This window comes from Sinocyclocheilus grahami, unplaced genomic scaffold (assembly GCF_001515645.1).
Source record: "Sinocyclocheilus grahami isolate Dianchi unplaced genomic scaffold, SAMN03320097.WGS_v1.1 scaffold3.1, whole genome shotgun sequence".
Classification (NCBI taxonomy): domain Eukaryota; kingdom Metazoa; phylum Chordata; class Actinopteri; order Cypriniformes; family Cyprinidae; genus Sinocyclocheilus; species Sinocyclocheilus grahami.
Window position 1 is genome coordinate 6548561 of NW_015505182.1, and position 26190 is coordinate 6574750.

At 36.9% G+C, this 26190-nt stretch overlaps 2 protein-coding genes and 1 pseudogene across 2 annotated transcripts; 1 reads left to right on the forward strand and 2 right to left on the reverse strand.

Moving 5' to 3' along the window:
- Positions 1–2174: 2174 nt before the first annotated feature.
- On the reverse strand, positions 2175–8956 carry LOC107573963 (transmembrane protein 44-like; annotated as a pseudogene).
- An 848-nt stretch (positions 8957–9804) lies between these two features.
- lsg1 (large 60S subunit nuclear export GTPase 1) lies at positions 9805–15860 on the reverse strand. The gene is made up of 14 exons (XM_016260357.1): positions 15420–15860; positions 14924–15050; positions 14377–14497; positions 14170–14256; positions 13992–14078; positions 13806–13866; positions 13542–13718; positions 11671–12033; positions 11504–11605; positions 11132–11275; positions 10838–10961; positions 10675–10754; positions 10404–10577; positions 9805–10267 (listed from the first exon to the last, which is right to left on the reverse strand). Exons 1-14 carry the CDS (start codon positions 15519–15521, stop codon positions 10088–10090), a joined length of 1929 nt encoding a protein of 642 aa, XP_016115843.1. The 5' UTR covers positions 15522–15860; the 3' UTR covers positions 9805–10087.
- A 2201-nt stretch (positions 15861–18061) lies between these two features.
- Positions 18062–19700, forward strand: LOC107574059 (protein FAM43A-like). Its single transcript, XM_016260560.1, has one exon. It carries the CDS (start codon positions 18289–18291, stop codon positions 19330–19332), a length of 1044 nt encoding a protein of 347 aa, XP_016116046.1. The 5' UTR covers positions 18062–18288; the 3' UTR covers positions 19333–19700.
- Positions 19701–26190: the final 6490 nt, after the last annotated feature.

A 26190-nucleotide genomic window follows, 5' to 3' on the forward strand; every position in this document is an offset into this window, starting at 1 on the left:
ATGTGTGAAAAACTTGTTGCATCTTTCCCAATAAGACTCATGGCTGTATTAGATCAAAAGGGTGCTTCTACTAAATACTGAGCAAAGGGTCTGAATACTTAGGACCATGTGATATTTCAGTTTTTCTTTTTTAATAAATCTGCAAAAATGTCAACAATTCTGTGTTTTTCTGTCAATATGGTGTGCTGTGTGTACATTAATGAGGAAAAAAAATGAACTTAAATGATTTTAGCAAATGGCTGCAATATAACAAAGAGTGAAAAATTTAAGGGGGTCTGAATACTTTCCGTACCCACTGTATATATATATATATACACACACCTCAGGGCTTGGTTTTCCTCTGATATGCATTTTCAACTGTTAGCTGTAAGATGTGTGTGCAAATTAGGGGTTGAACGACTTCTGATTTTTTTAAAGTTGACTTATGTGATGAAAGTCGAGTCAAAGTTGACTAGTCGCTGATGACATCATTAATGAACAAATAAGTCTGGAGCTGTGACAAACACCTTGTGCACACCTATGGCATATGACACAGTGCTGCCCACATGGCTATTGCTCCTGTAACAGCTCATTTTTATCAGTTCTTTTGTCTTTAGGTTATTATATTTCTCACAGATTTCTGCTCGTCCTAAATCAGATACAGATAAAGTAGCACAGTAAAGATTACATTCATATGAATGCATTAGTGAGAGCGATTGCGTGTGTGAATTAATTCTACCTGGCAGCATCTCTCCACTAGTAGTGAAGCTGTGGGGTTTAGTTATTAAGAAATATATGCTTGAACTTTTCAGTTTATAAGCTATCTTATTGAGAAATCACAGAACGGTGTTGACAACCCTTACGAAAAATAAGTTCATTCAAGTGTACTATTAGTATACTTCTTTTAAACTAAAAATAAGAAAGTATACTTTCAGTCTACATTTTATGTACTTCTCAGAAATATACTTAAAATTACATTTAAGTATACTTGACTTGTACTTAGAAAAAGTCTAAATATATTTGAGCTATACTTGTGCTCTGGGAATTCATCTTTTCATTGTTATATGGTAGGGGGCGCTATTACACATCTACTGTACAAAATGTCCAAAACACAAGCGAAGAAAAAAAACGAAACAACATATGCTTCCACATGTAATGTAACATGATCAGACATAAAACAGCATCAAAACTGTGTGATGCTATGGAATAAAATGTCGACCCATGAAGATTGACTCCATCTACATTTTGATTATCATTATCATTCATCTTTTTTTGTTCAAAATGTTGTTTATTTGTTTCTTTATTTTTATTTATTAACTTTCGCAAGTTACTGTATCTTCTCAGAACCTATACTATTCTGTTAACAAACATGCAAAAGACACAGAATGTGTAGAACTTTGTGAATGACAGGAATTTCTGTCATTCAGACTCTGCGTAGGCCTACATATTCATATCCCCAACGCAAATCCACCAGGACAAGAACTGCCCTCAAGTTCTTGACATACTTTAATCAACATATTGTCTTGCTGTCATACTTTGAGGAAGTCTAATATCCATCTGTTAAACCTGACTGACTGAGATACAAAGAGCATGGGAGGCAAAGTCACAAGCCAAGGCAGGTCAAGTCTGGATACCAGCGAAGACGCTGAAAACACTCACGGTCTGGTCTATGCCTTATCTCGGGCTGCTGGGCCGTGTCCAGTCCAGCTCAAATAAACCGGCAGAAACCATCAAAATAAAGGAAGTGACCTCCTGACCTGGCGAGCCTGCAAAAGGGTGATATTGTTTTTATTAGGGCAGTCAATGTGACACCTCCCTTCATTTGTCAGTGTTCGGTATCGTCTATGAAAACGACAGGTCCGATAAGGTTTTCAGAGCCATCCCATTAATCAACAGCATGGCTCTGGAGAGGAAAGGGGACGACAATGGAAAAAGTCGTCAGCGTGAATGACAGGGAAGTGCCGAGCCTTAGTCGCCGTGAGGGAAAGATACAAGTGTAGATCAGCCTTCTAAAGCCGGTAATAATAGGTACTGAGATACCGTATGAGAAACAGTTACATCATCTCTTTTGCTTTTCAAGTATACTCAAAAATGTGCGCGGCCACACAAAGTAAATACCATAGCCATAAAAAACATGTTGATGATGTCCACAATAACATAGATCGCTTTATATGAAATAGTATATGGGCGACATCCAGTTTTACACTGCTTTATTAAACTTCAAATACTCTCAAATCATGTTAATGCATAACCATTCAACAGAATCAGTGGCACCAGGTTTAGTCGTCTGATTATGTGGACACTAACTTTTCCGCTAGCTGTGCACGGTTGCAGAAGCAGACGTGAGAACCAGGTCTGCCGGTTGACTCTGGCCACTCCTGGAGAGGGAACGCCTCTGCTTTCTGCAGATCTTCTGGAGCTTCCTCTACCGGGATCCACTGCGATTTTGTTTCTCCAAAGTCCCACTTAATAAATGAAAAAAAGAAAAAAAATACATTTGTTTTGTACTAGAAGAACTAGTATTTGAATAATAAGATAAGAATTAATAAATTTAAGAATAACAGACTCGATTAACAATGGCACAAACTCAAGCAAAAAAATAAAAGAAGTAAAAATGGCTTTAATAATAACAAAAATTCCTTTAATTAAAATAAAATTCATTTACTAATTTCATTTAATAAATACACTTAATGAATAATTCATTAAATAAATAAAATTAATTTAATAAACATTTAATGAATAAATAATTTAAACAAAAGAAATGCATTTAATAAAAAGTTCACTTAATACATCTAGTGAATAATTTATTTAATAAATAAATGAAATTCCTTTAATATGTAAATGAACCAATAATTCAGCAACTTTTTGTGAATGATTTCTTTAATATATAAAAATAAATACATGAATAAAATGTATAATAAATAATTAATGATCATAAAATGTCAAGCAAATAAAAGGAACAAAAACATTAATACATTTAATAAATAAAAATGCCTTTAATAAGTAAAATAAAAAACATTTCATAAACAAAATTGCATTTACTGAAAAATGTATTTAATAAATAAAAGGCTTTTATAAACAATTTAATAAATAATTTATTTAATAAACATTTAATGAATAAATGATTTAAACAAAAATAAATAAAATGCATTTAATAAAAAGATGATGATCTCATTTTGGGTTACGCAGAACAAAGAATCTTATGTAGGTTTGGAACGAGATGAGGTTGTGTATGATTTGGAGGAAGTATTGTTTTATTCTGGGCTAAACTACTCTTTTAAGGCTCAAATATCTGCAGAGGAATGTTTAGTTACTCACACGCACAGACACAAACAACCCCTCCTCAAAGAACAGAAAACCCCTCGGCCTGTCCACTGTTATCCATGCATCGGGCGGGCGACAGACCCACTCTTAAAATAGCAGAGCGAGGGCCAAATCTCCTGTAGACTGAACAAGCATTTTATACCACTTCCGATGCAGAAAGGTCCTGCCCTGTTCCTTTATTATAGATCTTTAACAGCAAAACAATCAAGCAACAACAAGAACTTCTGGAACACCAAGCCCAGCTTTCTCTTTCACAACTGCTTGCAGTAATTTACAGGAATCTCCCATTTTGATTGTCATAGTTGTACCCAAAACTGCCCAGGAGCCATTTTTTCTGATTTAGATACTTTTTTAGATCTGTTTAAATATTTTGTTCAACTCTCACAGCTAGTTATGAGTCCTTATATAATAAATTATATGACTTGCATTACAATTCTGCCAGTGACTGATGCTAATGGCTCAGAAATTGAACAATTTAACTACAGTAACAGCTTTCAGAAATCACACATTCATCACTGGAAGATTGCTCTTGACATCAGATGTCTGAACTCTGGACTCACACACCGTGTCAGAGGCGGTTCACATGCTTAGCGTTTTCCTGTTTAGTGAATAAAGCAAAGTTCAATTGTTTTCGTAATGGGGCGATTTGCCTTTGTTTTAGATTAAATGACATCCTCAATCACTTGGCATTCTCAAAAGCCATTCAGAGAGCCAAGAAAGGACTAGACTGCAACGCAACAACAACATTTTCAGCAAAACCGTGACATGTCCAATTTATATTGAGATGTTATACTGACTGATTAGATTATATAGACTATTTTCTTTCAGATAAGTGTGCAAGCAGTGTGTTGAATATATACTGTAGATAAACCCTTTTGAAAAACTGTTAGGAAACTCAAACATTTATTTTTACACAAATTTTACATGTGATTTGCTTTAGTCTTTAAAACTCTGCTACCATCTACCCTCCTAAAGCAGTACTGCAGCCTCCAGTTATTACATTTTATTATTTAATATTTTATTATTGTTAGTTTTTCCATGTATAATTTGAGGTTTATTAATGAAAACAATTCTATACTATAATTGTATATATCATTTAAGAATTTATATATATATATATATATATATATATATATATATATATATGTGTGTGTGTGTTAGAATTGATTTATATTACATGTTTAGAACATATAATATTTGTAATAAATAATAAATTAAGCGTAATATAATTACATTTAAAAATAACAGATACATTAATGTATTAATTTTACACATTTATTATGATTTATTCCTTTTTGTCAGCTATTTTTATTTTATTTTTAATTTGGTTGTGCGTACACAAATTCAGCTGTGTGAAATCACACGCGTAGGTCTCAGATTCTCAGACAGTACAGGCTGGGTCATTTCATTTTGAGTCGTGTCAAAGCGTTTCATTTATGGGCCATATAATGTGCAACTCTGAAAAGAAAAGGAATGGCGTTCTAACCTCTAGTTCAGAGCCAATAGAGGATGAATCGGTCGAGGTACCAGAGGAACACTGCTCATCAACCCGCACCACCCTGACGGTCCTCTTTAGCGGAAGACTCTCTGATGAGCCGTCCCGTGAGATGTGACCTCCTTGAGACAAACCTAAAAGACACCAGTCTAATAAAAACATGACTATGATCATTAATCAATTACCATACTGTACCTTATGGACTGTTCAACAACACACCATAACAAGAGCAAACCTTCCTGATTGGCTGTATGTTGACATCCATGTAAAGTCCCATGTCAGTCCCTTTGGGAGAAATGCCTCTTGCTGAGAGGTGCTTCATCCTGCAGCATTCAACATTGTTGTTGCACAGCTGACCCGTGACAGAAGAGTCACCTAGTAAAGATTCAGTATCCGAGTCTAGAGACCAGACAGAAGGGCGTTTATGGTTGGATCTGTAACAGATGAGGACCACAATCTGAAAAATCAAAGTTAAAGAGTAGACTGAGAACACTGGTACATTAATGTACCAGTCACTTTCCAGACCCTGAGTCACTTACAGTCTGTGTCAAAGGATACAGAAAGATCCAGAATTATACAGCTCCTAGCAAAGAGTATCCATGGCATTGCTTTGATTACAAATCTTAGCTGTGTGTCAGAGAAGAATGGCAGAGGCATACAGAGACCCAGCTACAGAAGACAGAACTCTAGAGGACACCTGCACTGCAGAATTCTGCTCTCCTCTATTCTGCAAAAGACAGAAAAGACACAAATGGACAGTTTATACAAAGTGCATATACAGTTAGTTATACAGTAGTTTGTGACTGTTCTTTCATCTAATGTTCTGTTGACATTTAATTCATTATGAAATTTGTGCACAACTATTTTATTAAAGGAATAATTTGTCTAAAAATGAAAATGCACGAACCCTTAGGCAATCCAGATGTGGATGAGTTTATTTTATCATCATAACAGATTGCTCACCAAAAGATCCTCTGCAGTGAATGGGTGCCATCAGAATGAGAGTCCAAACAGCTGATAAAAACATCACTACAATCCACAAGTAATCCACACCACTCCAGTTCCTCACCCAAGCTGCATGACTAAAGTTAAAAACGTCTTAGGACACGTAGGTTTTCTCCTCACAAGCCGTTAATTAATGGACTGGAGTTGTGTGGATTATTAGGATGTTTTTATCAGCTGTTTGGACTCTCATTCTGACGGCACCCATTCACTGCAGAAGATCCATTTTGTGATATAATGCCACTGATATCCAATTGATAATCCATTTGATATAATGCTAAATCCACATTTGTTCTGATGAAGAATCAAACATCTCGGATGCTTGGAGAACATATTCATCAAACTGACTTTTTTGGGTAAACTAAAGCAAAACAAAAGGACAGGCATGATAATGTGTTTGAATGAAGAGCTCAAAATAATTATTTAGATTGCAAAAGTGCTCACAAATGCTACTCACAGCTTTCAAGATGAAGGGAAACTTTGCAGTCCAGCTGATTGCGAAGGACAGAAGACCCAACATGTAACCAAGGTTTCTCCTCTATGCCCCGCCTTTCTGAAACGCGTCGATTTTTACAAAGCTCATCGGTCTGAAAAGCGAGGTGTGCTCTGATTGGCCAGCTATCCAGTAGGGATGGGCGATATGGGCTTAAAATGTATCACGATCATTTCTGATATTTATTGCGATAACGATATCAATGACGATAATTTAGGGAATCCTGTTTCTTTAGAGAAAAGTATTATCTTCCCCATTTTTACCCAAAATAGGGTGTTGTGAGCATTACCGCGTACACACGTAATGTAATGACGGTTTAATTCACACTGGAAGCTGGAGGGCGCCCTTGCACAGAAACTCCACATATGCATAGTAAAAGTAATGCTCCAGGAAGATCCAGTGATCGCTGTAGCTGAATAAAATGCAGACAGAGAAATTTTAACTGAGGAAACCTGAAGACAATAAACATGCGATTGCACAAAATATATGGTATCTTTGTTCTTCAAGCAATCTTGGGTATTTTTTATAAGGATAGAGTATATTTATAATGCAATGCTAATCGACATACAACGTACTTACAGACTGTGAGTCAGAACAGCCGGCACTGTAGTCTACTCTCCCAGGATCAGGAAACAGTCCTCCATAAAATGCGCTGCACACATCTGAATATTTGGGTTGAAGTGTTCAGGAACAGTGTTGTAAATACAACTTAACCACTGATTTCTAGTCGTGTCCTCTTTTGGAAGGCCAAACAAAGTAGTTTCGCTTTCACAGTCGCTTTCACAAAGAAACACAGCGTCACACACGGCGGGGTAGAGTGAGTGGAGGCTGGCTTGAGTGAGCGGCGGGCGGGTTTGCAACAGCCACATGTGGTGACCCAGGCTGGACTCCACTTCGTCCACGGTGCAAGCCGATCTGGCGATCCACAGCGTGACCAGCACGGATCAGCTCTAGGCATGACGAAGCGGTAGTCGTCCTCTTTTGGAAGACCAAACAAAGTAGTTTCGCTTTCACAACGAAGCACACAGCGTCTTCACGACATGGCGGCAACAACAATACTACAGCGAGAATAAAAGTTACGCCTTCTTTCTTTGCATGAACATTTGGGCGGCCTTATGCAAATCTTCCCACATCATGACGTAGACATGTGGGGGCGTGTTAGAACAAGCCGTTTTAGGTAGGTGTGGTTGATTCTTAACTTTTATAAAGAATATCTCTTTGGATTTGAGACTTTACAGATCTTCTTTATGCACCAAGAGCTTGAAACACTCCAAAGAGAAAGGAAAAATTGAAAATCGCATTCATGACCCCTTTAAGCAGCATGACTTTGCATATGGTGTAAGTTTACATACAGTATAGGATATGATGATATATACACCTTTACTCTTTTGAGAATTACTTTACTTACATTGAGGAACATGCCAAGTGGTCTCCTCATGGTTGGAGATACCATTACTGGACTTGAATGGACTGGTAAACCCAAGTAAACACTGCCACCCATTACATACAGCAGAGACACAACTAGAAAATTCTGCCTCCTTCTCCTGAACACAATTCTCATTTTCTTTTCTTGAGAACATGATTGATAAGTCATTTATTGTGACATGATTGAAAGCATAATTATACCAGTGAGTGAGTGATATATATATATACTTATACCATGGAGAAAGATACTGACAAGAAATGGATGCCATTCAAAATTGCCATATACAAAGCCATAGAAATCTGAAACAGATGGACAGAACATGTGACTTTCATTTAAATGGGCTGTTTATAATGTGTATATCTAGAATGTTAGGCTGTGTTCGAAATGGCATACTTGCTTACTGCCCAGTACACAGTGCATACTCCTTACTACTTTTTAAAGAAGAGCGAGTCATTTTCTTGTAGTATGATACCTTTTGTGGATTATAATGGAACCGTTTATAGAGTTTATATACAGTAGTCAACATTTGAAGTGGATCAAACAAAGTTAATCAAAGTTGTCCCAAGTCTAGAACAGGTATTGTTTTGGTTTTAGGACAACTTTGATGAAATCAAATGTTGACTGCTGTAGTTCAGTTTAACTATTATTAATACAGAGCTTGTGAAAAATTAATTAGACGTGTTTTTGATTTTTTTTTTCCCACCTCTTTGCAGACTGTAAATTAAAGGATACATTTTAACACTTCTTCTTGTAATTAAAACAAAAGCATTTGAGATTTGACTGCTTTTGTGGTTTTGATAAGTGCATTAAAGCTGATATTACATTTTTTTTAAATCCAGTCTCTCTCTGAAACTCTTTGTAATGTAAAGTTTATTGATATATTCAAACTCATCATCAAATTAGGCCATATTAAGCGGTTACCGAGAAATAGTGATCTAATGTGAACAGCTGCTGGTCTCATAAATAAAGCAGGATCATGCTGTTGAGCAGTACACTTTCCGGCCACAGTAGGTGTCATTGTCAAATGTCAATCGGCAGGACAAAAAAGTTGGCGAGGTAATGATAAAACTCCTCGGCGAAATTGATAACCTTTTAACTGATTTTTCACCTGAAAATCAAACTGTTTGGAAAGCAAAGCGCCCACTGCGCTGCACAAGTTCCCCACGAAACAATACAAAGCGCAGACTGCTTCATCACCCAAACTCTTGCTTCGCGTTTGCATCTGTGATAAAGAAGACTGGAAGAGAGCGACAAATTATTATTATTATTGCGATAATTATTGCGATATTATTAATAAACTTTATTATTAAAGTTTATCAATTTACACACCTCGGCTACTTTTAATCAAACGACGACACTCACAGTGACCAGGAAACCAGTAATATCAGTAATAAAGTCCACCTTTAACAAACTCTTGTGTTTCTAACTTCTATCATTAGCAGCCAGCTGCAGTGATGGTAGTGAAGTTGAACCACCCGTCAATCACCTGTGTCTTTTAGGTAACGCCCACATGCTTAGCTCATACATATTAATTACGCTATGTGACATCCATCCAGCTGATTGGCTGTAAGGCTGCGGTTAGAAAGTGGACGCTGGCCAGTCCTGTGGAGTGACTCGCAAATCCCTATTTACATTAAAATACTCAGAAGTTCAGAAATATTTAATGTTACTTTTTTATCATTTTATTTTTTATGACAAATCTCCGCGTCAAAATATACACGTTCCCTTATAGATTAACAATTCTTTCCCTTAAAAAGGTCATTTACAAACGTTTGGTTATTATTACTACCAGCCAATTCCATACTATCTTATATTTAAATAGCATTACAACTTGGAGAACATTTTAAAAACGCAGTACTAATTATAAGTTTGCGAGAATTGCACTGAGACATATATTATCATTGTCTAGTACTAATTATAAGTTTGCGAGAATTGCACTGAGACATATATTATCATTGTCTAGTACTAATTATAAGTTTGCGAGAATTGCACTGAGACATATATTATCATTGTCTAGTACTAATTATAAGTTTGCGAGAATTGCACTGAGACATATATTATCATTGTCAGCTTTGTTAGACATCCACATATTCTACTCGAATGGAAAATAGAATCCACAATTTTAGTATAGAACAAAATTACTTTTAAGAACATCATAAGGAGATCTTCATTTATTAGCATTTGTCTGTGTCCATTACGCTCTTTCATTCAATACACTGATAAAATACAGAGTGATAGTTTATTATCATGATATTTCATACAAAGGGGAATGTCCAGCAGTACTTATCAATCCCATCAGGTATAAGCCATGGTGAAATTAAAGTCTTTGCATTAAAGAGTATATCCAATAAACATCTTAGTATAGGGATTATGCATCCAGATGTTTGTTGAGTCTTCTCACTTTCTCTTTCTTGTTTCGGTTACCATGTTTTTTCCAGGGTTTCCCAGTCTGTTGTTCTGTGTTTGTGTTTCCAAGCCCAACAGGACCACTTCCGGGCTTATAACCCATCACCATCTGCACACCCTTGGTCAGTGCTCGCACATTTTCCTATGAAAAATGACAGATTATGTGTGCAGTGAGGGATTCAACTTCAAAACTGAAATCAATATTTCATTTTCAGTAGCCATGTAATGTTCAGGCAGGCGTTATCACAAAATTAACCCATTCAAGAGTTGAATCTCACTTGATGAAAGAAATGTTTATCCACTGTGTTCTCTATGCGTTTGACTTTTGAGGGTTTGTTGGCATCGCTAGCAATCTGTTCGACGACTCCACTACACCTGGCAAACCTGGCATGCTGGGGCTGGAAGTCTTTAGGGCTGATGTGGGGTGGAGGGTGGCAGTAAAGGAGTTTACCCTGCAGAAAATCAGGTAGGAAGAGGTTAACATCTCCCATTCTCCATGTTCATAACTACAAAATTCAGAGCTGGTATTGACAAACGAAAGGCACTTACACTGACATAGTCTTTCAAAACGTAACGGGCTGATCTTGACTGGTCTGGCTGGCCATGTGCCGTCATGAAGCCTCTCATATCTGCATGAAGAGAATACATTATGATTGGTCAGTAAGCGTGCTGTGAAATTCCTTAATGTGTACATAGTGCAAATGGAACTGACATCCATATGCCATGAGCAGCTCCTCATGGGTGGGGGGTCGATCGGGGTCCTCGTCCTCTCTTGGTCTGATGATGTTGATTCCGTAGGTCCCCTCCAACACAGTTCGAGGGATAGTCTGACATACGTATTTAGGTTAAGGGTAACAATATTTGTGTTTTTACTGTATTTTTGATCAAATAAATGCTGTCTTGGTGAGCATAAGAGACTCCAAAAAATCCACCCTCAAACTGTAGTGTGTTAAAAGATCAAGCAAAAAATGCAGTTATCATGATCGTTGCCGTTTTAAAAGGTTATCAAAGAGATGGCTGGAACGTGATCTCTCATCTGATCGATGGGTAGGATCCCGCTGCAAATCATCTCGGCTTTGGTGGACAAAAAAGAAGGCATGACCAGTCCAGGACAATCACACAGGCAGAGACCAGGATCAACAAACAGAGTCTGAAACATGTGGACACGCCAACAGTCAATAAAAGCCCAAGAATAAACAGACTCGTTCATAGATTTCCAAATTGCTAACTGCTAAATTCTTGACTCTGATAGCTTGAAAGCTATTGGCATACAGCTAATGTAATTTGTCCCTAAGAGTGATGTAGTGGCAAAAATTTGAAAAAATTTCAAGAATTAATTTTCAATACCTCCATTGTTCATTAATTAGAAAACACTCACCTGAAAATGCTTTGTGTGTCCAGGTGTAGCTGAAACAGAGACTTTCTTATTCCTCAGGATGGTGTTGATGGTAGAGCTTTTTCCAACATTAGGATATCCCACCTTTAAGAGAATTTAGAGTTGAAATATGAATAATGATATAATGTAGAAATGTAATTTAAACTCACCAATCCAACTGTGATTTGTCCATCTTTGCATGTCGGCCCAGAATGCACAGACTTAAACATTTCCAGCAGCTCATCTTTGCGTAACAAACGGCTGGAGTTGTAGAAAGATGAAACCGTTGTGGATTCTGGTTTCTCCTCAGCATGATCTTCGTCTCCTGATTCCTCAGAGCATGTCTGCCATTCTGTCTCATCGACACAAACTCTTCCTTCTTCACTTTCCTCTTCTTCTTCTTCCTCCTGCTCACTCTCATCTTTCTCTTCATTAGGTGAAGTGCTATTTTCCTCATGAAGATCTGTGACATTTTTGGAGGTTGCTTCCTGTTCTGTATCACTCTGATCCTCTTGGTCCATCGGCTCTTCTCCCTTAACCACCAAACATGAAGGAGAAACAGAGTAATGAAAGCAGGCATTCGATTCCCTTAAAAGAAACAATGCTTATGAAAATAATAAATAAATTCAAATCAAAGATTAATTTGCATCATTAAAGGGGTCATATGATGCGATTAAAATTTTTCCTTTCTCTTTGGAGTGTTACAAGCTGATTGTGCATAGATAAGATCCCTAAAGTTGCGAAGACTAAAGTCTCAAAACCAAAGAGATATTCTTTATCAAAGTTAAGACTCTGCCACGCCCCCCTTAAATGGCTCATTCTAACCCGCCCCCACAGATCTACCTCATTATGTGCAAATATTTGCATAATGCGCCCAAATGTGCACGCAAAGAAAGAAGGCGTGGTTTCAGTAACCACAGTTAGTGTTGAAGCAGCCATGTCAGGGAGACGCTGTGTGTTTCTAGGCGAAAGCAAAAGCACTTCCGAAAGTAGATGCATTTAGGAATCTTTAAGATTACTTACAACAGAACAGCAATGCATTTTATAGACGACTGTTTCGTGAACCTAGGAGAGGAGGTAATTCTGACTTTGCTATGACAATCTGGCGCTTCTGAATCAGCTACTGTTTTGTTATTAGTTTAAGTATTTGCTGTTGACTGTTCAAATGCGGAGTTTTGCACATCGTGTGTGTGCGTGCGTGCGCGCGCGTGCGTGTGTGAGAGAGAGAGAGAGAGAGAGAGAGAGAGACAGGGTCACATCACAGAGTCAGCTGTCTTAACCGTGGTTTGTGTACTGCAAACACATACCAGCTTCATCACTGTCTGTCACACGACTCTGTTCCCCTTTCGGGCTTGAACTGAAGGTAAAACTAATGACATTATTTACTGTCTTTACATTTATTTTGAAAGATGAAGCTCACGATTATGGTAAGGGGCGTTACATTTCCGACGAGTGCTTGCGGTGTTCGGCCAATCACAATGCACTGGGTCAGCTGGCCAATCAGAGCAGACTGCGCTTGTCGGAAGGAGGGACTTTGTAGAAAACGAAGCGTTTGAGAGAGGCGGGGCATAGAGGACCTACAATAATGTACAGTATTTGAAAAATAATGTGTTTTTTGAACATTAAATCATGTCAACATATTCTGTTACACCAAATACACAAAATAATGATCTTTAAAAAAAGCATCATATGACCCCTTTAAATGTAATTTATTTCTGTGATGCAAAGTCAAATTTTCTCCAGTCACAAGATCCTTCAGAAATCAATCTAATATGCTGATTTGCTGCTCAAGAAACATTTTACTATTATTAGTATTATTATAATCAATGTTGAAACAGTTGTGCAGCATAATACTTTTGTGAAATATTTGGTAATTTTTTTTTTTTCCCCAAAATTCTTGAATGAATTAAAAAAAAAAATGCACTTGTTTTTTTTCTTTACATATTTAATTACCTGAAAATTGCAAAGCCAAAATTCAATCCTACTAACAAAAACTACTATTACTTTTAGTGCATCACTGCAGACAAGCTCCATATATTACCTTCTCCTCCGCCTCGAGTCGTTGTGCCTCAGCTAAAGCAGACCAGAACACTGCTCTGATCCCCTCTTTCTGGAAGTAACGGGCCCAAGCTCGCCGTTGTTCTCTAGTGAGCAGGTCGGCTTTGTTCAGAAGAACCATGTTTACTTTGTGAACTGAGGCCTCTTTTACATATTTTTCCTGACGGAGACAGAAATTAAAGCATGATTTAAAAAAATAAAAGAGTTATGAGTATAATTGTTTTGGTCTGATGTCTCAGTTACTTACAAGATCTGGACAGCGGAAGAGAAGCGGGTTTCTGGCATCAACAATTTGAACCACAACATCACTGAGGATAAAGCAAAAAAATAAATAGTACCCTAAGAAACCATCATTCCTACATCAGAGAGTGATTAGATAGTGAAGAGCGCAAATGAAATCTCCATTGTATTAAACAGGCAAGCAAAAGCTCACCTCCTCTCAATGACTCTCCAGAGTTGCCTCCAGAAATCAAGATTCCTCTCAAAAGGGGTAAGAATCAACTTCTGTTCCTCTTCCAACCTATTACAGAAATCGCATTTGCTCACAAACACTATCCTGTTAGAGAATTGAACTTGCTAGTGTATATGGACTAAATTAATCAAACATTCACCGAGCCAGTTCTCTTCTCCATATAAGGAAACTGTCCCTCTCGTTTTGCTGCAGAACCTCAGGGCTTGTGCTCTCGTCCCAAGGAGGCCTGTAGTGACAAAGCAAAGAGCTGAATAAATTAGCTTTTGCATAATTGTGTATCTACAACAGATCAATGGAACGTTCATACAGGTTTATAGAAATCACATTTAATTACACAACAACATACCTTCGGGGAACTCGTAAGAACTGTTTGTTGTCCTCATGGAGTTTCTTCAGTCGTGTGGACTCCTCAGCAGAAAGCAAGCCGGCCCTCGCTTCAGCTGGGACAAATTTTATGTTCAGCTTCTCTGCAAAAAAAATAACACATTTATTTTTCTGTTCCTAGCAGTGTTATTAATATACTATTATATTTTTATTTGGATATTTTCTGTTTTCATTTGAATTTTTGTCATTTGTTATGTGCTTTGTCATTTTTATTAGTCTTTTTTTTTTTACATTGGTATTTAGGTTTATTTTATTTCCGTTTTAGTTTGGATTTATTTCCAGTAATATTCACCTTCATCTTATTTCAGTTAGTTGCAACATTTCTTATTATTGTTTAGTTGAAGCTTTTCAAATAATGTGATCCTAATATTTATTGTATATTGTATTTTATTCACTTCAAATTCATTTCAATGAATAAGAAACATATTATCGTTGTTTTAGTTAATGATAATAAACCTGATTCCTAGAAATAATTGTAGAAATTATCCAGAGATATAATAAACACTTACCTGCAACAAATTCAGTTCCAGCAAGTTCAGCTGTGGCCAGAAAGTCGTCCAGAGAGCTCTGCTCTGTGACAGACTGTAGGTTGAGTCGACCCCAATCATATCCATCATTCAGCTCACTGGTGTGAAGCTAAAAGACATAAAACAATTATTATACATCAGATTTACATCCACTGAATCAAGTTAACACTCCAACTGTTTCCCTCTTGCATACAGAAAAACATTCCATTTCAAGATCATTTGTAGTATGCATGTTTTGGTTTACTGATATTGTGTGTTGATGGTCTGAGCTGGGGAAAAAATCATTTTAAACGATCCATAAATATTTGTTGCTGCACTTGGTTCTGTTACACATATCGTATGTTTTATTTTATTTTTTGTATAAGTGACAAAATATTAAGTTATATTTTCTGATCGTATTTTATAAATGCGCCAATATTCTGGTACATGTGAAAGAAAAAGTAAAACACTTTAGGATTAGACTGTCACAATTTCTTACCCATGTGTCATTTCTCCTGTATCCACGGCCTGCGTTCAGTCTCTCCTTTATTAAAGCTCTCCCCAACCCCGAACCCTCTCCACGAGTCTTCTTCTTTCCCATCTTATATACTTTTACACGGTTAAACAATCATATAAATGCGTCCGTGAACTGTTCGTGGACATTAGCGTGGACAGAACTTCAGCCATGTGACATGTTTGTTATGCTGGAGGAAGGAAGTCATGCGGAATGGTCTATGAGATAAACTTCTTCTTCAGAGCCTTAAAACGTTTAGATCCCGAATATAATTGATGTTCTTTCAGGTTCGTTCATTTTAGTCCAGCGCATATGTTTACAGTTTAAAGGTTGATAGAACTGACTGAGGGGGGAAGCGAAAAGACAATTCGTCGCTAAACTTTAGGTTTTTCCCAGGTGTCTCACTGAAATATGTCCGCGGAAAACGAAAGCACTTTAAAAAGTTCCGGATGTAGAACCGTTTGCAAACCGCTTGCAGCCACTGAACAAACTCTGACTGTTCGCTTGCCACCAGCAGAGGACATCACATAACAAGTTTCAGATTTCCCAAACCTTCTTCTTCTCCACGACTCTCTAGTAGCCGAGGGACAATCATTTTAATACATTCAGTAATATAAATATTGAATTATTAATTATACATTATTATTATTATTATATAATTTTATAATCATTATTATTAACAATACTAATATATTTAAGACTTGTAATATAACCTATAATAATAATAATAATAAATATTATAGGTTGCCTGCTTAAAATTTCACTATTTAATTAATAATTATACAAGATTAATATTATTAATAATTATATCATTATTAATATAATTCTATAATCATTATTATTAACAATACTAATATATTTAAGACTTGTAATATAACCTATAATAATAATAATAATAAATATTATAGGTTGCCTGCTTAAAATTTCACTATTTAATTAATAATTATACAAGATTAATATTATTAATAATTATATCATTATTAATATAATTCTATAATCATTATTATTAACAATACTAATATATTTAAGACTTGTAATATAACCTATAATTAACCTATTATAATAATAATAATAAATATAATTATAGGTTGCATGCTTACAAATGCATTATTTAATTAATTATTATACAAAATTATTAATAATTATATAATAATTATTATAATTAATATATTTAAGACTTGTAATATAACCTATAATTAACCTATAATTAACCTATAATAATAATAAATATATTGTAGGTTGTATATATAGAATAGAAAAAATAGAAAGCTAGTGTTTGTTTGTTTTTTGTTGTTGTTTTTTTTAAATAAAATTTTTTTAAAAGATCAATATAGATAAAGTAGAATTAAAATAGAATAGAAAGTGTTAGAGTTAGAGGGCCAAATAAAGGTGGAACAGATGTGTTTTTAGTCGTTTCTTGAAGATGGTTAAGGACTCAGCTGCTCGGATTGAGTTGGGCAGGTCATTCCACCAGGAGGGAACAGTTAGTGAAAAAGTCTGTGAAAGTGATTTTGTGCCTCTTTGAGATGGCACAATAATACGCCATTCACTTGCAGAATGCAAGCTCCTAGAGGGCACATAACTCTGAAGTAATGAATTTAGGTAAATGGGTGCAGCCAATGGTGGTTTTGTAGGCAAACATTAATGCCTTGAATTGAATGCGAGCAGCTACTGGTAGCCAGTGCAAATTGATGAACAGAGGTGTGACATGCGTTCTTTTCGGCTCATTAAAGATTAATCTTGCAGCGGCATTTTGGATTAATTGTAGAGGTTTGATAGAAGTGGCTGGAAGACCTGCCAAGAGAGCATTGCAATAGTCCAGCCTGAACAGAACAAGAGCTTAAACGGAGTTGTGTTGCATGTTCTGAAAGAAAGGACCTGATCTTCCTAATCTTGTATAAAGCAAATCTGCAGGACCGGGCAGCTTTAGTAATGTGGTCTGAGAAATTCAGCTTATCATCAATCACATCTCCAAGGTTTCTAGCTGTTTTTGAAGGAGTTATGGTTGATGAGCCTAACTGGATGGTGAAATGTTGATAAAGTAATTGTTTTGTTGAAACCACAAGCAGTTCTGTCTTAGCCAGGTTGAGTTGTAGGTGATGGTCCGTCATCCAACAAGAAATGTCTGTTCGACATGCTGAGATGTGAGTAGCTATTGTCGGATCATCAGGATGGAATGAGATTAAATAATGGAATAATAATTAAATAGTATTATTGTTACATATAAGCTAATATCAAGTTGTATACGGTTGCATTACTTTTTATATTACAGGCTCTATTACATTTTAACGTTATATAAATTCAATGAAGGTTTTGTGCTTTGTTTCACACTGAAATCAGTAAATATTATATTTGCTGTGAAACACATTTTATTGGCCCCAAACTTATCAAAATTAAATCATGTCTTTACTCATTGACATGCGCATAAATCTATACATAAATGAGAACAAATAGGCCGATATGAAACACTTAAAATAAATAAATAAATGAATATCCTTAATAAATTGATTAATGGAAACACGAGCAACAGCTGAGCGCAAAATCCCAGAGAGTTTTAAACCCAGGTTTTGGTAGCGTCCTCACTCTGTCGACCCCTCCGTGAAGCTGAGGTGGTTCATTCCGATATATAAGTCGCTGTTTCTCGCTTATACTGTACAGTGTGTTTCTAGCGATGCTGCGGGCCTAGCGTCCGACGCGATACTCCTCCGCTCGCAGGTCTGTGCAGTGCTCTGCAACTTTGAAAATGTCTTAAAGCAAGCCGATAGATGACTACAGCCTGTTTCACGGTCAAATTTAGGCGTAATAGAATTACTAGAGTAGACTTAGCAGCTTCACTTTCCTCAACACGACCATTATGTTGCCTTGGAAGAAGAACAAGTTCGAGCTGATCGAGGAAGACAAGCAGCAGTCCAAGCAGAAGGGCTATGCCGTGAGCCTCAACTACTCCGCGCTCACCTCCTTCGCCAAATCTTGCCCAGAAAGCGCGCTCAACAGAGTCGGGAGCATGTTCAAATCCAAGAGGAAAAAGGTGAAGATCACCAGCGAGGACCCCACGTACACGGTCTTGTACCTGGGCAATGCCACCACCATCCAGTCCAAGGGGGATGGATGCACGGACGTGGCCGTCAGTAAGATCTGGGGCAAGAGCGAGATGGGCAAGAACGGCACCAAGATGAAGCTGACCATCAGCTCGCAGGGCATCCGCATGGTCCATGTCGACGAAAAGGCGAAGAGACCAGGACACCTGTATTTATTGCACAGGATCACCTACTGTGTCGCAGACCCGCGGCTTCCCAAGATCTTCGCCTGGATCTACCGGCACGAGATGAAGCACAAGGCGGTGATGCTGCGCTGCCACGCCGTGCTGGTGTCCAAGCCGGAGAAGGCGAAGGCCATGGCGCTGCTCCTCTACCAGACCTCCGCGACAGCGCTGGCCGAGTTTAAAAGACTCAAAAGAAGGGACGACGCCAGGCACCAGCAACAGCAGTTAATCGGGGAGCAAACGATTCCCCTGGTGCCCCTGAGGAAGCTGCTAAACGGACAGTGTTACTACAAGCCCCCGGTGGAGCGCAGCAGGAGCGCACCCAAGCTGGGCTCCATCACGGAGGACCTGATCGGGGAGGAGGAGGAGGAGAAAACCATGCACTTTGAGTGCGAGGATATTCTGGACACCGTCAGCGACTGTGTGGCCAACGGCAAGCAAGAACTGTGCCAGATTATCAATGACTTGGGCTCTATGAGTATAGGGAACGACGTGCAGATGCTAAAAGCCGATCTGAGGGTGACTCGCCTGCTGTCTGGGGAGAGCACAGGCAGCGAGTCTTCCATAGACAGCAACCAAGAGACCGTTTCTCTTGCCAATGGCACTGTGGATAGGAAAATGCAAGAAGTCGGCTGACCTTTCTTGAATATAATAAAGACACGATGCTTCGTGGTAAAGAAGAAAAGCGTTTGGGTGCACGAATGTGCCATTTCATCCACTTGACTTGAAAGCGCAACTTTAGGATTCATGGGGTGTGTTTTAAAACCTAGCGAGCTGCCTACGTAGACATCAAGTTTGGGCCAAAACTGCTGCTCTCTGTAAAAAAAAAAAAAAAATTGATTGCCGTCTGAAGTAAAATCAAAGTGGTGCCAAAGTTACAACCTGCACTGCAAACTTTTGAGTTCATCTGATTCGGAGTGCCCACAAAATGCTGTCAAGATAGGCAGCTCACTAGGTTTTGAGACACAAGCCATGGAAATGTTTGTGGACTTAACAGACACTTGCACAATAATCCCTCATTAGGGGTCTGGATGGAAGCACCAGAGTTGCTCTGCGCAATAAGACGCTTACAGTCTCTGCTTAACCTCTCAACGGTGTAAGAGGTTTTAGGAATGATCTTGTTTACCTAATAAGTTTCCCTCAAGGAAATGCCTTTTTCTGTTTCTCCTTTTCTTTCTTTTTTTTTAATTGAGAAAAGCAACAGTCCTGAAATATGTAACTCAAACTTTCTTTCTTTCGAAAGAAGTGTCTAAACTAACTGAATGAGTTACAAAACTACTTTCCTTTCAGGATGTTCCATTCATATTTCCCCCCCTTTTTTAATTTTGCACTGTGGTGGAATTCAGACAAGTATTATGTTATTATTTATGTGCATAATATTGTTTTGCTATATATGTTCTTGCAGACATAAATGTTTTATCTTTGCTGTGCAAAAGAGACAATTTTCCTGATGTACAGAGATGTATATATTAAATACATAGTGTAAACAAAATGCATTATTTTTTAAACAATATGGTTTGTTTCTGTGAACACCAATAAAATTGTAAAATGTACATCGATGTCGAACATTATCTGCTATATTAGCTAAAGTCAAGTAGAGTTGTTTTTGACTGATGGTCATTTTGACCCAGAGAGGATTTTATTGTTACTGCATTAGACTAAAACTTACTGACTTTGCTCACACAGGGTATACCAATATTTTAATAATTTTTATACTTTATAATTTTATCATTTTGGTCCCACACTAGGGATTGTCAATCTTTTGTCAACTTGTTTTCTTTCACTGAGCACAGGTTTAATTTCTTTTTGGAAGGCCTCGTTGATCTGCGCTTATGCACCTCACTTTTTTGTGGATCATTTTGGCAGTGTTCCCTCAAAACCTGAGGTGCATAAACTCAGATTAATGAGGTCTACAATCAATCTGTTCCAAAAATAAATTTTAAACCTGTGCTAATTGAAATAAAACAATTTGACAAGCAGACTGAATCCAAATATTTGGTGATAATATAGCATAATGAAACATTTACAAGCCGGTCAATTTTGACTGGGAACACCAAATTAGATTTTTCAGTCCAGCCCAATGGTAACCTGAACTTCCAAACAGGCTTAGCTGTTTAAATTTGCTGTCTCATTTACCTGTCTTGCTCTCAAGTGCACTTTCAGAAGCATACAGGCACCGTATTACGCTACCTTCAGAATCTCACAATAGCTGGCACGTTTTCCATTGCCACTTGAGGGGGAGCTGCATATTCCCTGCGGTGAGAGTGTTGATGGGAGTGTTAATAATACTGGCAGAGCTGTCACTTCCTACAGCAGTAGTGGCATAAACAAGCAGCTCTTTATTACTGTACATGTTCTGTGGCCTCCTTTCAGATCTGCAAACAAGTGAAAAATTATGGTGGAGAAGAGAAGCACAAGCAGAATATAAATAAACAATTTCATAATATGCTAAACTCATTATTAGACCAATGAACTGTCACTAAATTTAATGGGGGTAAAATAACTTTGTAGTTGAGAAACAAACCTACTTCCATATTAGACATCATAATATGCTCTAAAATTTTCAGCAGTTAAAGCATCAAAGCAGTTCCAGTCATCATTTGCTCTCTGTTTCCCACCTCCATGGCATACACCATCAAAAACTTCCATATGCATATGTAACGGTACAACACATAGGGCAGAACAATAAATGGGTATGCTAAAATGAGCCTGTATGTTATATAATTGGCCCATGCAGCAAGGAAACCTATTACCTATCTAATAAAATGCATTTCAGCTTCTATGCTGGTACTTCCTTTATGGAGCTTATTAATTGCAATTCTCAAAATGTACGTTCAATTGCAGATGCTTTAACAGATATGCCAGCATACTTCATAAACGATGTAGGTCATGGACGCATTTACGAAATGAGCTTTATTCAAAAATTAATAAGGATAATTTGGTTCTTCCAGTTATCAAGATTAGATCTTGCAGTTGTTTTAAATATATTAAGCAAGTTTTGTACACAAATGTGTGCAAAAAAGATGCAACTTTTTAATATGTGATCCTTCCATTTAAAACAAAATTCAGTGTAGAAAGTTTCATGTTTAAAGTCCAAGTCCCCCATTTTTCATTAATGTAAAATCCATCTTGAAGTGAACTTTGTCTCTGGTGCTCTAATAGAAAAGTAAATTGATTTAATGGCTCATGCGTGAAATTAAATGAAAGAAAGCGCATTATTGGAATGCATCAACTGTGTTGATTAACTAAATAAATAGCGAGAGGCAAATGTTAAAATCTTGATATCTGCCTCCGCAAGGGAATTCTGTTTTTAATGTGCTTTTTTTTTGTGGTGTTGCATCACTAGTTTTTCTGCTGAGACAGGGTTTGGCATGGCCATTGAAAGCAATATGAACTTAAATAATGCATGCTGTTGTTTAAAGCCATGCAGTCGCACAGGTTAGTCTCCTGTTACACCTGTCTAATAAAAGAACAACTCACCCACAGTCTCCCTCTCCCTCGCTCTCTCTCACACACAAACACACAGGATTCCCTGATGTTTTGCGTCACATTTTGCATTGGTGCATATGCACAAGCCTTAAATATGCAATGTCATCACAGTAACCCATCCGTGGCAATTGTTTGTATTACAGAATCAAATTGCTTTATTTTGATCCCATTTATTTATTTAGCAAGCAAGCTGTCATAGTTTCATTTAAATCAAAGTCAAATACATCAAAAGGTCCAACTTGTTTGGTAAAACAAAATAATGAAACATCTTAGAAACCATTACAACATGACAGAAACAAGAACAACAACAACAAAAATACAAAACAAAACTGTGAAGTCCTTTTTTGTTTATAAACACTAGGTTTGTGTCTATACAGAAAATGGCTTTAAAAATACAAAATAACATACGCATAGACAAATACCATCTAATCTATAATCTAAATGTCAAACTTGTTTGTTAAAACTAAATAATTAAACATCTTAGAAACTATTACAACATGACAGAAACAAGAACAACAACAAAAATACTAAACAAAACAAAACAAATTGTCTTTTTATTTATAAAGACTAGGTTTGTGTCTATACAAGGATAAGTTTCCCAAAAACAACTATAGTCATAAGTTCCGTCATTATTAGTGCAACGGAACTTGCAGCAATAGTTAGACAAAAAAAAAGTTATATCCTTTTTTTTATATATATATATACAGAAAACAAAACAAAAAACATTTATATTCAAAGTTAAATTCATCAAAAGGTCCAACTTGTAATATAGGCTGCTTTTACACAGAGAAAACAATTAGCATGATTTTGGAAATTTGGTGAGAACCAACTGATTTTCCACCCACAATCTCATTTCGAGGAGAGATAGAGATTGTTTTCCATCTGTCAGAGCTTTACGTTCATCACCGAGGGCTCCAAACAATATTGTCATTTCAAAAACAAGGCGAGAGTGCAAACAATTGTTATCGCGATGCTCTTAGTGTGGGTGTCATAAATACATACGCAGTCACAGAATTTGTCTTTCACATCCTGTTCCTGTCATGCCCACCTTTTCATGAGTCAGTGGCATCGTCTCAGAGAGCTCATGAAGTTTTAGCACTATAGGGGCCTGCACTAAGAAAGAGGCTCCTCTCTTAAATGTCTTCTACACAAATGGTTCCCCCAGAGAGCAATACATTTTAGTACGCCTATTTTAATCTTTCTACTGACAGACAGGAAATGGAATAATAACAGGAAAACAGGAAGAAACACTGCAATCTGCACACTTAGATTGGGAGATTCCGTGGAAATGTGTCTCTCCAAGGGCTCATATTTTATTTCCACTTGGCCAACGTGTGTTTTGTAGGACTCAACACAGCACCTGCTCAGTCACGTGCAATCAAAAAAAGACAAGAATCAACTGTTACTGAAGTTAATAAAAAAAATATGATGCAAAGCAGCATGTCAGGTCTCTTGAAATGAAATAACACATTAATGTACAGCTCTCTCACTGCAAATAATAAATGGCATAGTTGACTTTTGAGATGTTTTGAATGATATACAATTTATTGTGACAAAGCTTACACCTACATCAGTTAACTAGCTGTTAATTAAATTAAATTAAATTAAACAACAAACCAAACAACACAAAAATGTTCAGTCCTTTTTTATTTATTGTTCCTATACAGAAAAGGAATTTTAAAAAAAATTACAAAATAACATCAAATACATCTAAATGTCCAAGTTGTTTGGTAAAATAAAATAATTAAACATCTTACAAAACCATTACATGATAGAAACAACAACAAAATATAAAAATTATATTTATATTGCATAAAAAATATATATATTTATAAAAAAATCGTATTTATATTTATTAAAAAAATTATATTCATAATATATTATATATCATAATAATTATAATCTTTTTTTTTTATAAAGACTAGGTTTGTGCCTATACAGGGGTGTGTTCCTAAATTTTTTATTAAATTCATACATTTTTATATCATATTTTAAAAATAAAATAAATAAAACAAAAGAATAAAATAAAACAAATAACACCATAAAATATCATGTAAATAAATAAATACATACATAAATAAATATTCAAAACAGTGTGTCGTGCTGACTTCATTAATTAAAAGTAATAATAACAATTAAGTGTCAGAGGACAGGACAGAGGCGCAAAGCCATGAGCTGTGCAAGCACATAAAAATAGATCATGTCCAGACAGCATCACACCGCCCAGTCACAGTTTATTTTACTACATGTAATATTAGGATTTTATTTTTACCCCTGTATATACTGAGAACAAACAGACACACAAACATCAGTAGATAACTTGCTCAAGACCAAAACAAGAACACTGTGCCAAGCAGGGTCATTTTGAGTACTTGTACAGAGCTTTTCACCATACCGATCATCCCAAAGCAGATTTACAAATAGTGCCTTACAATCCAACAAAGATTAAATAGCAGAAACACCAATAAAAGCGTGTACCTTTGCTAATACACACATATACAAGAACATTATCTGTAATCTGAAGCTGCTTGAGTATTAACTGGATAGTTTGGCTTTAAAGGGATAGTTCACCCAAAAATTCTTTCATCATTTACGCACCCTTCCAAACCCGTACGAGTTACTTTCTTCTGTTGAACACAAAAGAAGATATTCTGAAGAATGTGGGCAACCAAACCGTTTCTGGTCCCCATTGGCTTGCATAATATTTTTTGTCCATACTACAGAAGACAGTCGGGACCAGAAACTGTTTGGTTACCCACATTCTTCAAAATCTGTTCTCGGCACAACTTGAGGGTGAGATGATGACAGAATTGTTCTATCTCTTCGATGTGCTGCTGGTTTGTAGGAGTGCAAACCAAGTAAATGCAGGCGAAAGTCTGCTACGATGGAAAGATCTGGTGGAAGTCTTTGCATTACCCATCAAAGACCAGTTTAGGAGTTTGGGGCTTTCCTCTGTGGTATAGCTTTGAGGATTTTGCAACAAGACAACAGTTCATGTTGAGTAATTCTAACAGGTGACTCGGCAGCATATGGCCTGTGGTCTAAAAGTTCAACATTCAAATCCCTGAGAATTTTACAGCAAAATTGAGGTTGAGGTTGAAACTTGAACAGCATTCCTGTCAGTCGTTTATTTCCCTCTGATTTTAGCTGTGATTTATTGTTAGGGTTGGGATAGGAGACAGTTAAGATGCTTTGGTCCAGGACCAACAAAAAAAGATGTTAGTCCAGGAGCATCTTACTTGGCAAAATCATGGTAACTCTTGGATATGAAGTGATTCACTTTGTTTGCTCCATGTTGACAAACCAAGCAGGGTCATTTTGAGTACTTGTACAGAGCTTTTCACCATACCGATCATCCCAAAGCAGATTTACAAATAGTGCCTTACAATCCAACAAAGATTAAATAGCAGAAACACCAATAAAAGCGTGTACCTTTGCTAATACACACATATACAAGAACATTATCTGTAATCTGAAGCTGCTTGAGTATTAACTGGATAGTTTGGCTTTAAAGGGATAGTTCACCCAAAAATTCTTTCATCATTTACGCACCCTTCCAAACCCGTACGAGTTACTTTCTTCTGTTGAACACAAAAGAAGATATTCTGAAGAATGTGGGCAACCAAACCGTTTCTGGTCCCCATTGGCTTGCATAATATTTTTTGTCCATACTACAGAAGACAGTCGGGACCAGAAACTGTTTGGTTACCCACATTCTTCAAAATCTGTTCTCGGCACAACTTGAGGGTGAGATGATGACAGAATTGTTCTATCTCTTCGATGTGCTGCTGGTTTGTAGGAGTGCAAACCAAGTAAATGCAGGCGAAAGTCTGCTACGATGGAAAGATCTGGTGTAAGTCTTTGCATTACCCATCAAAGACCAGTTTAGGAGTTTGGGGCTTTCCTCTGTGGTATAGCTTTTAGGATTTTGCAACAAGACAACAGTTCATGTTGAGTAATTCTAACAGGTGACTCGGCAGCATATGGCCTGTGGTCTAAAAGTTC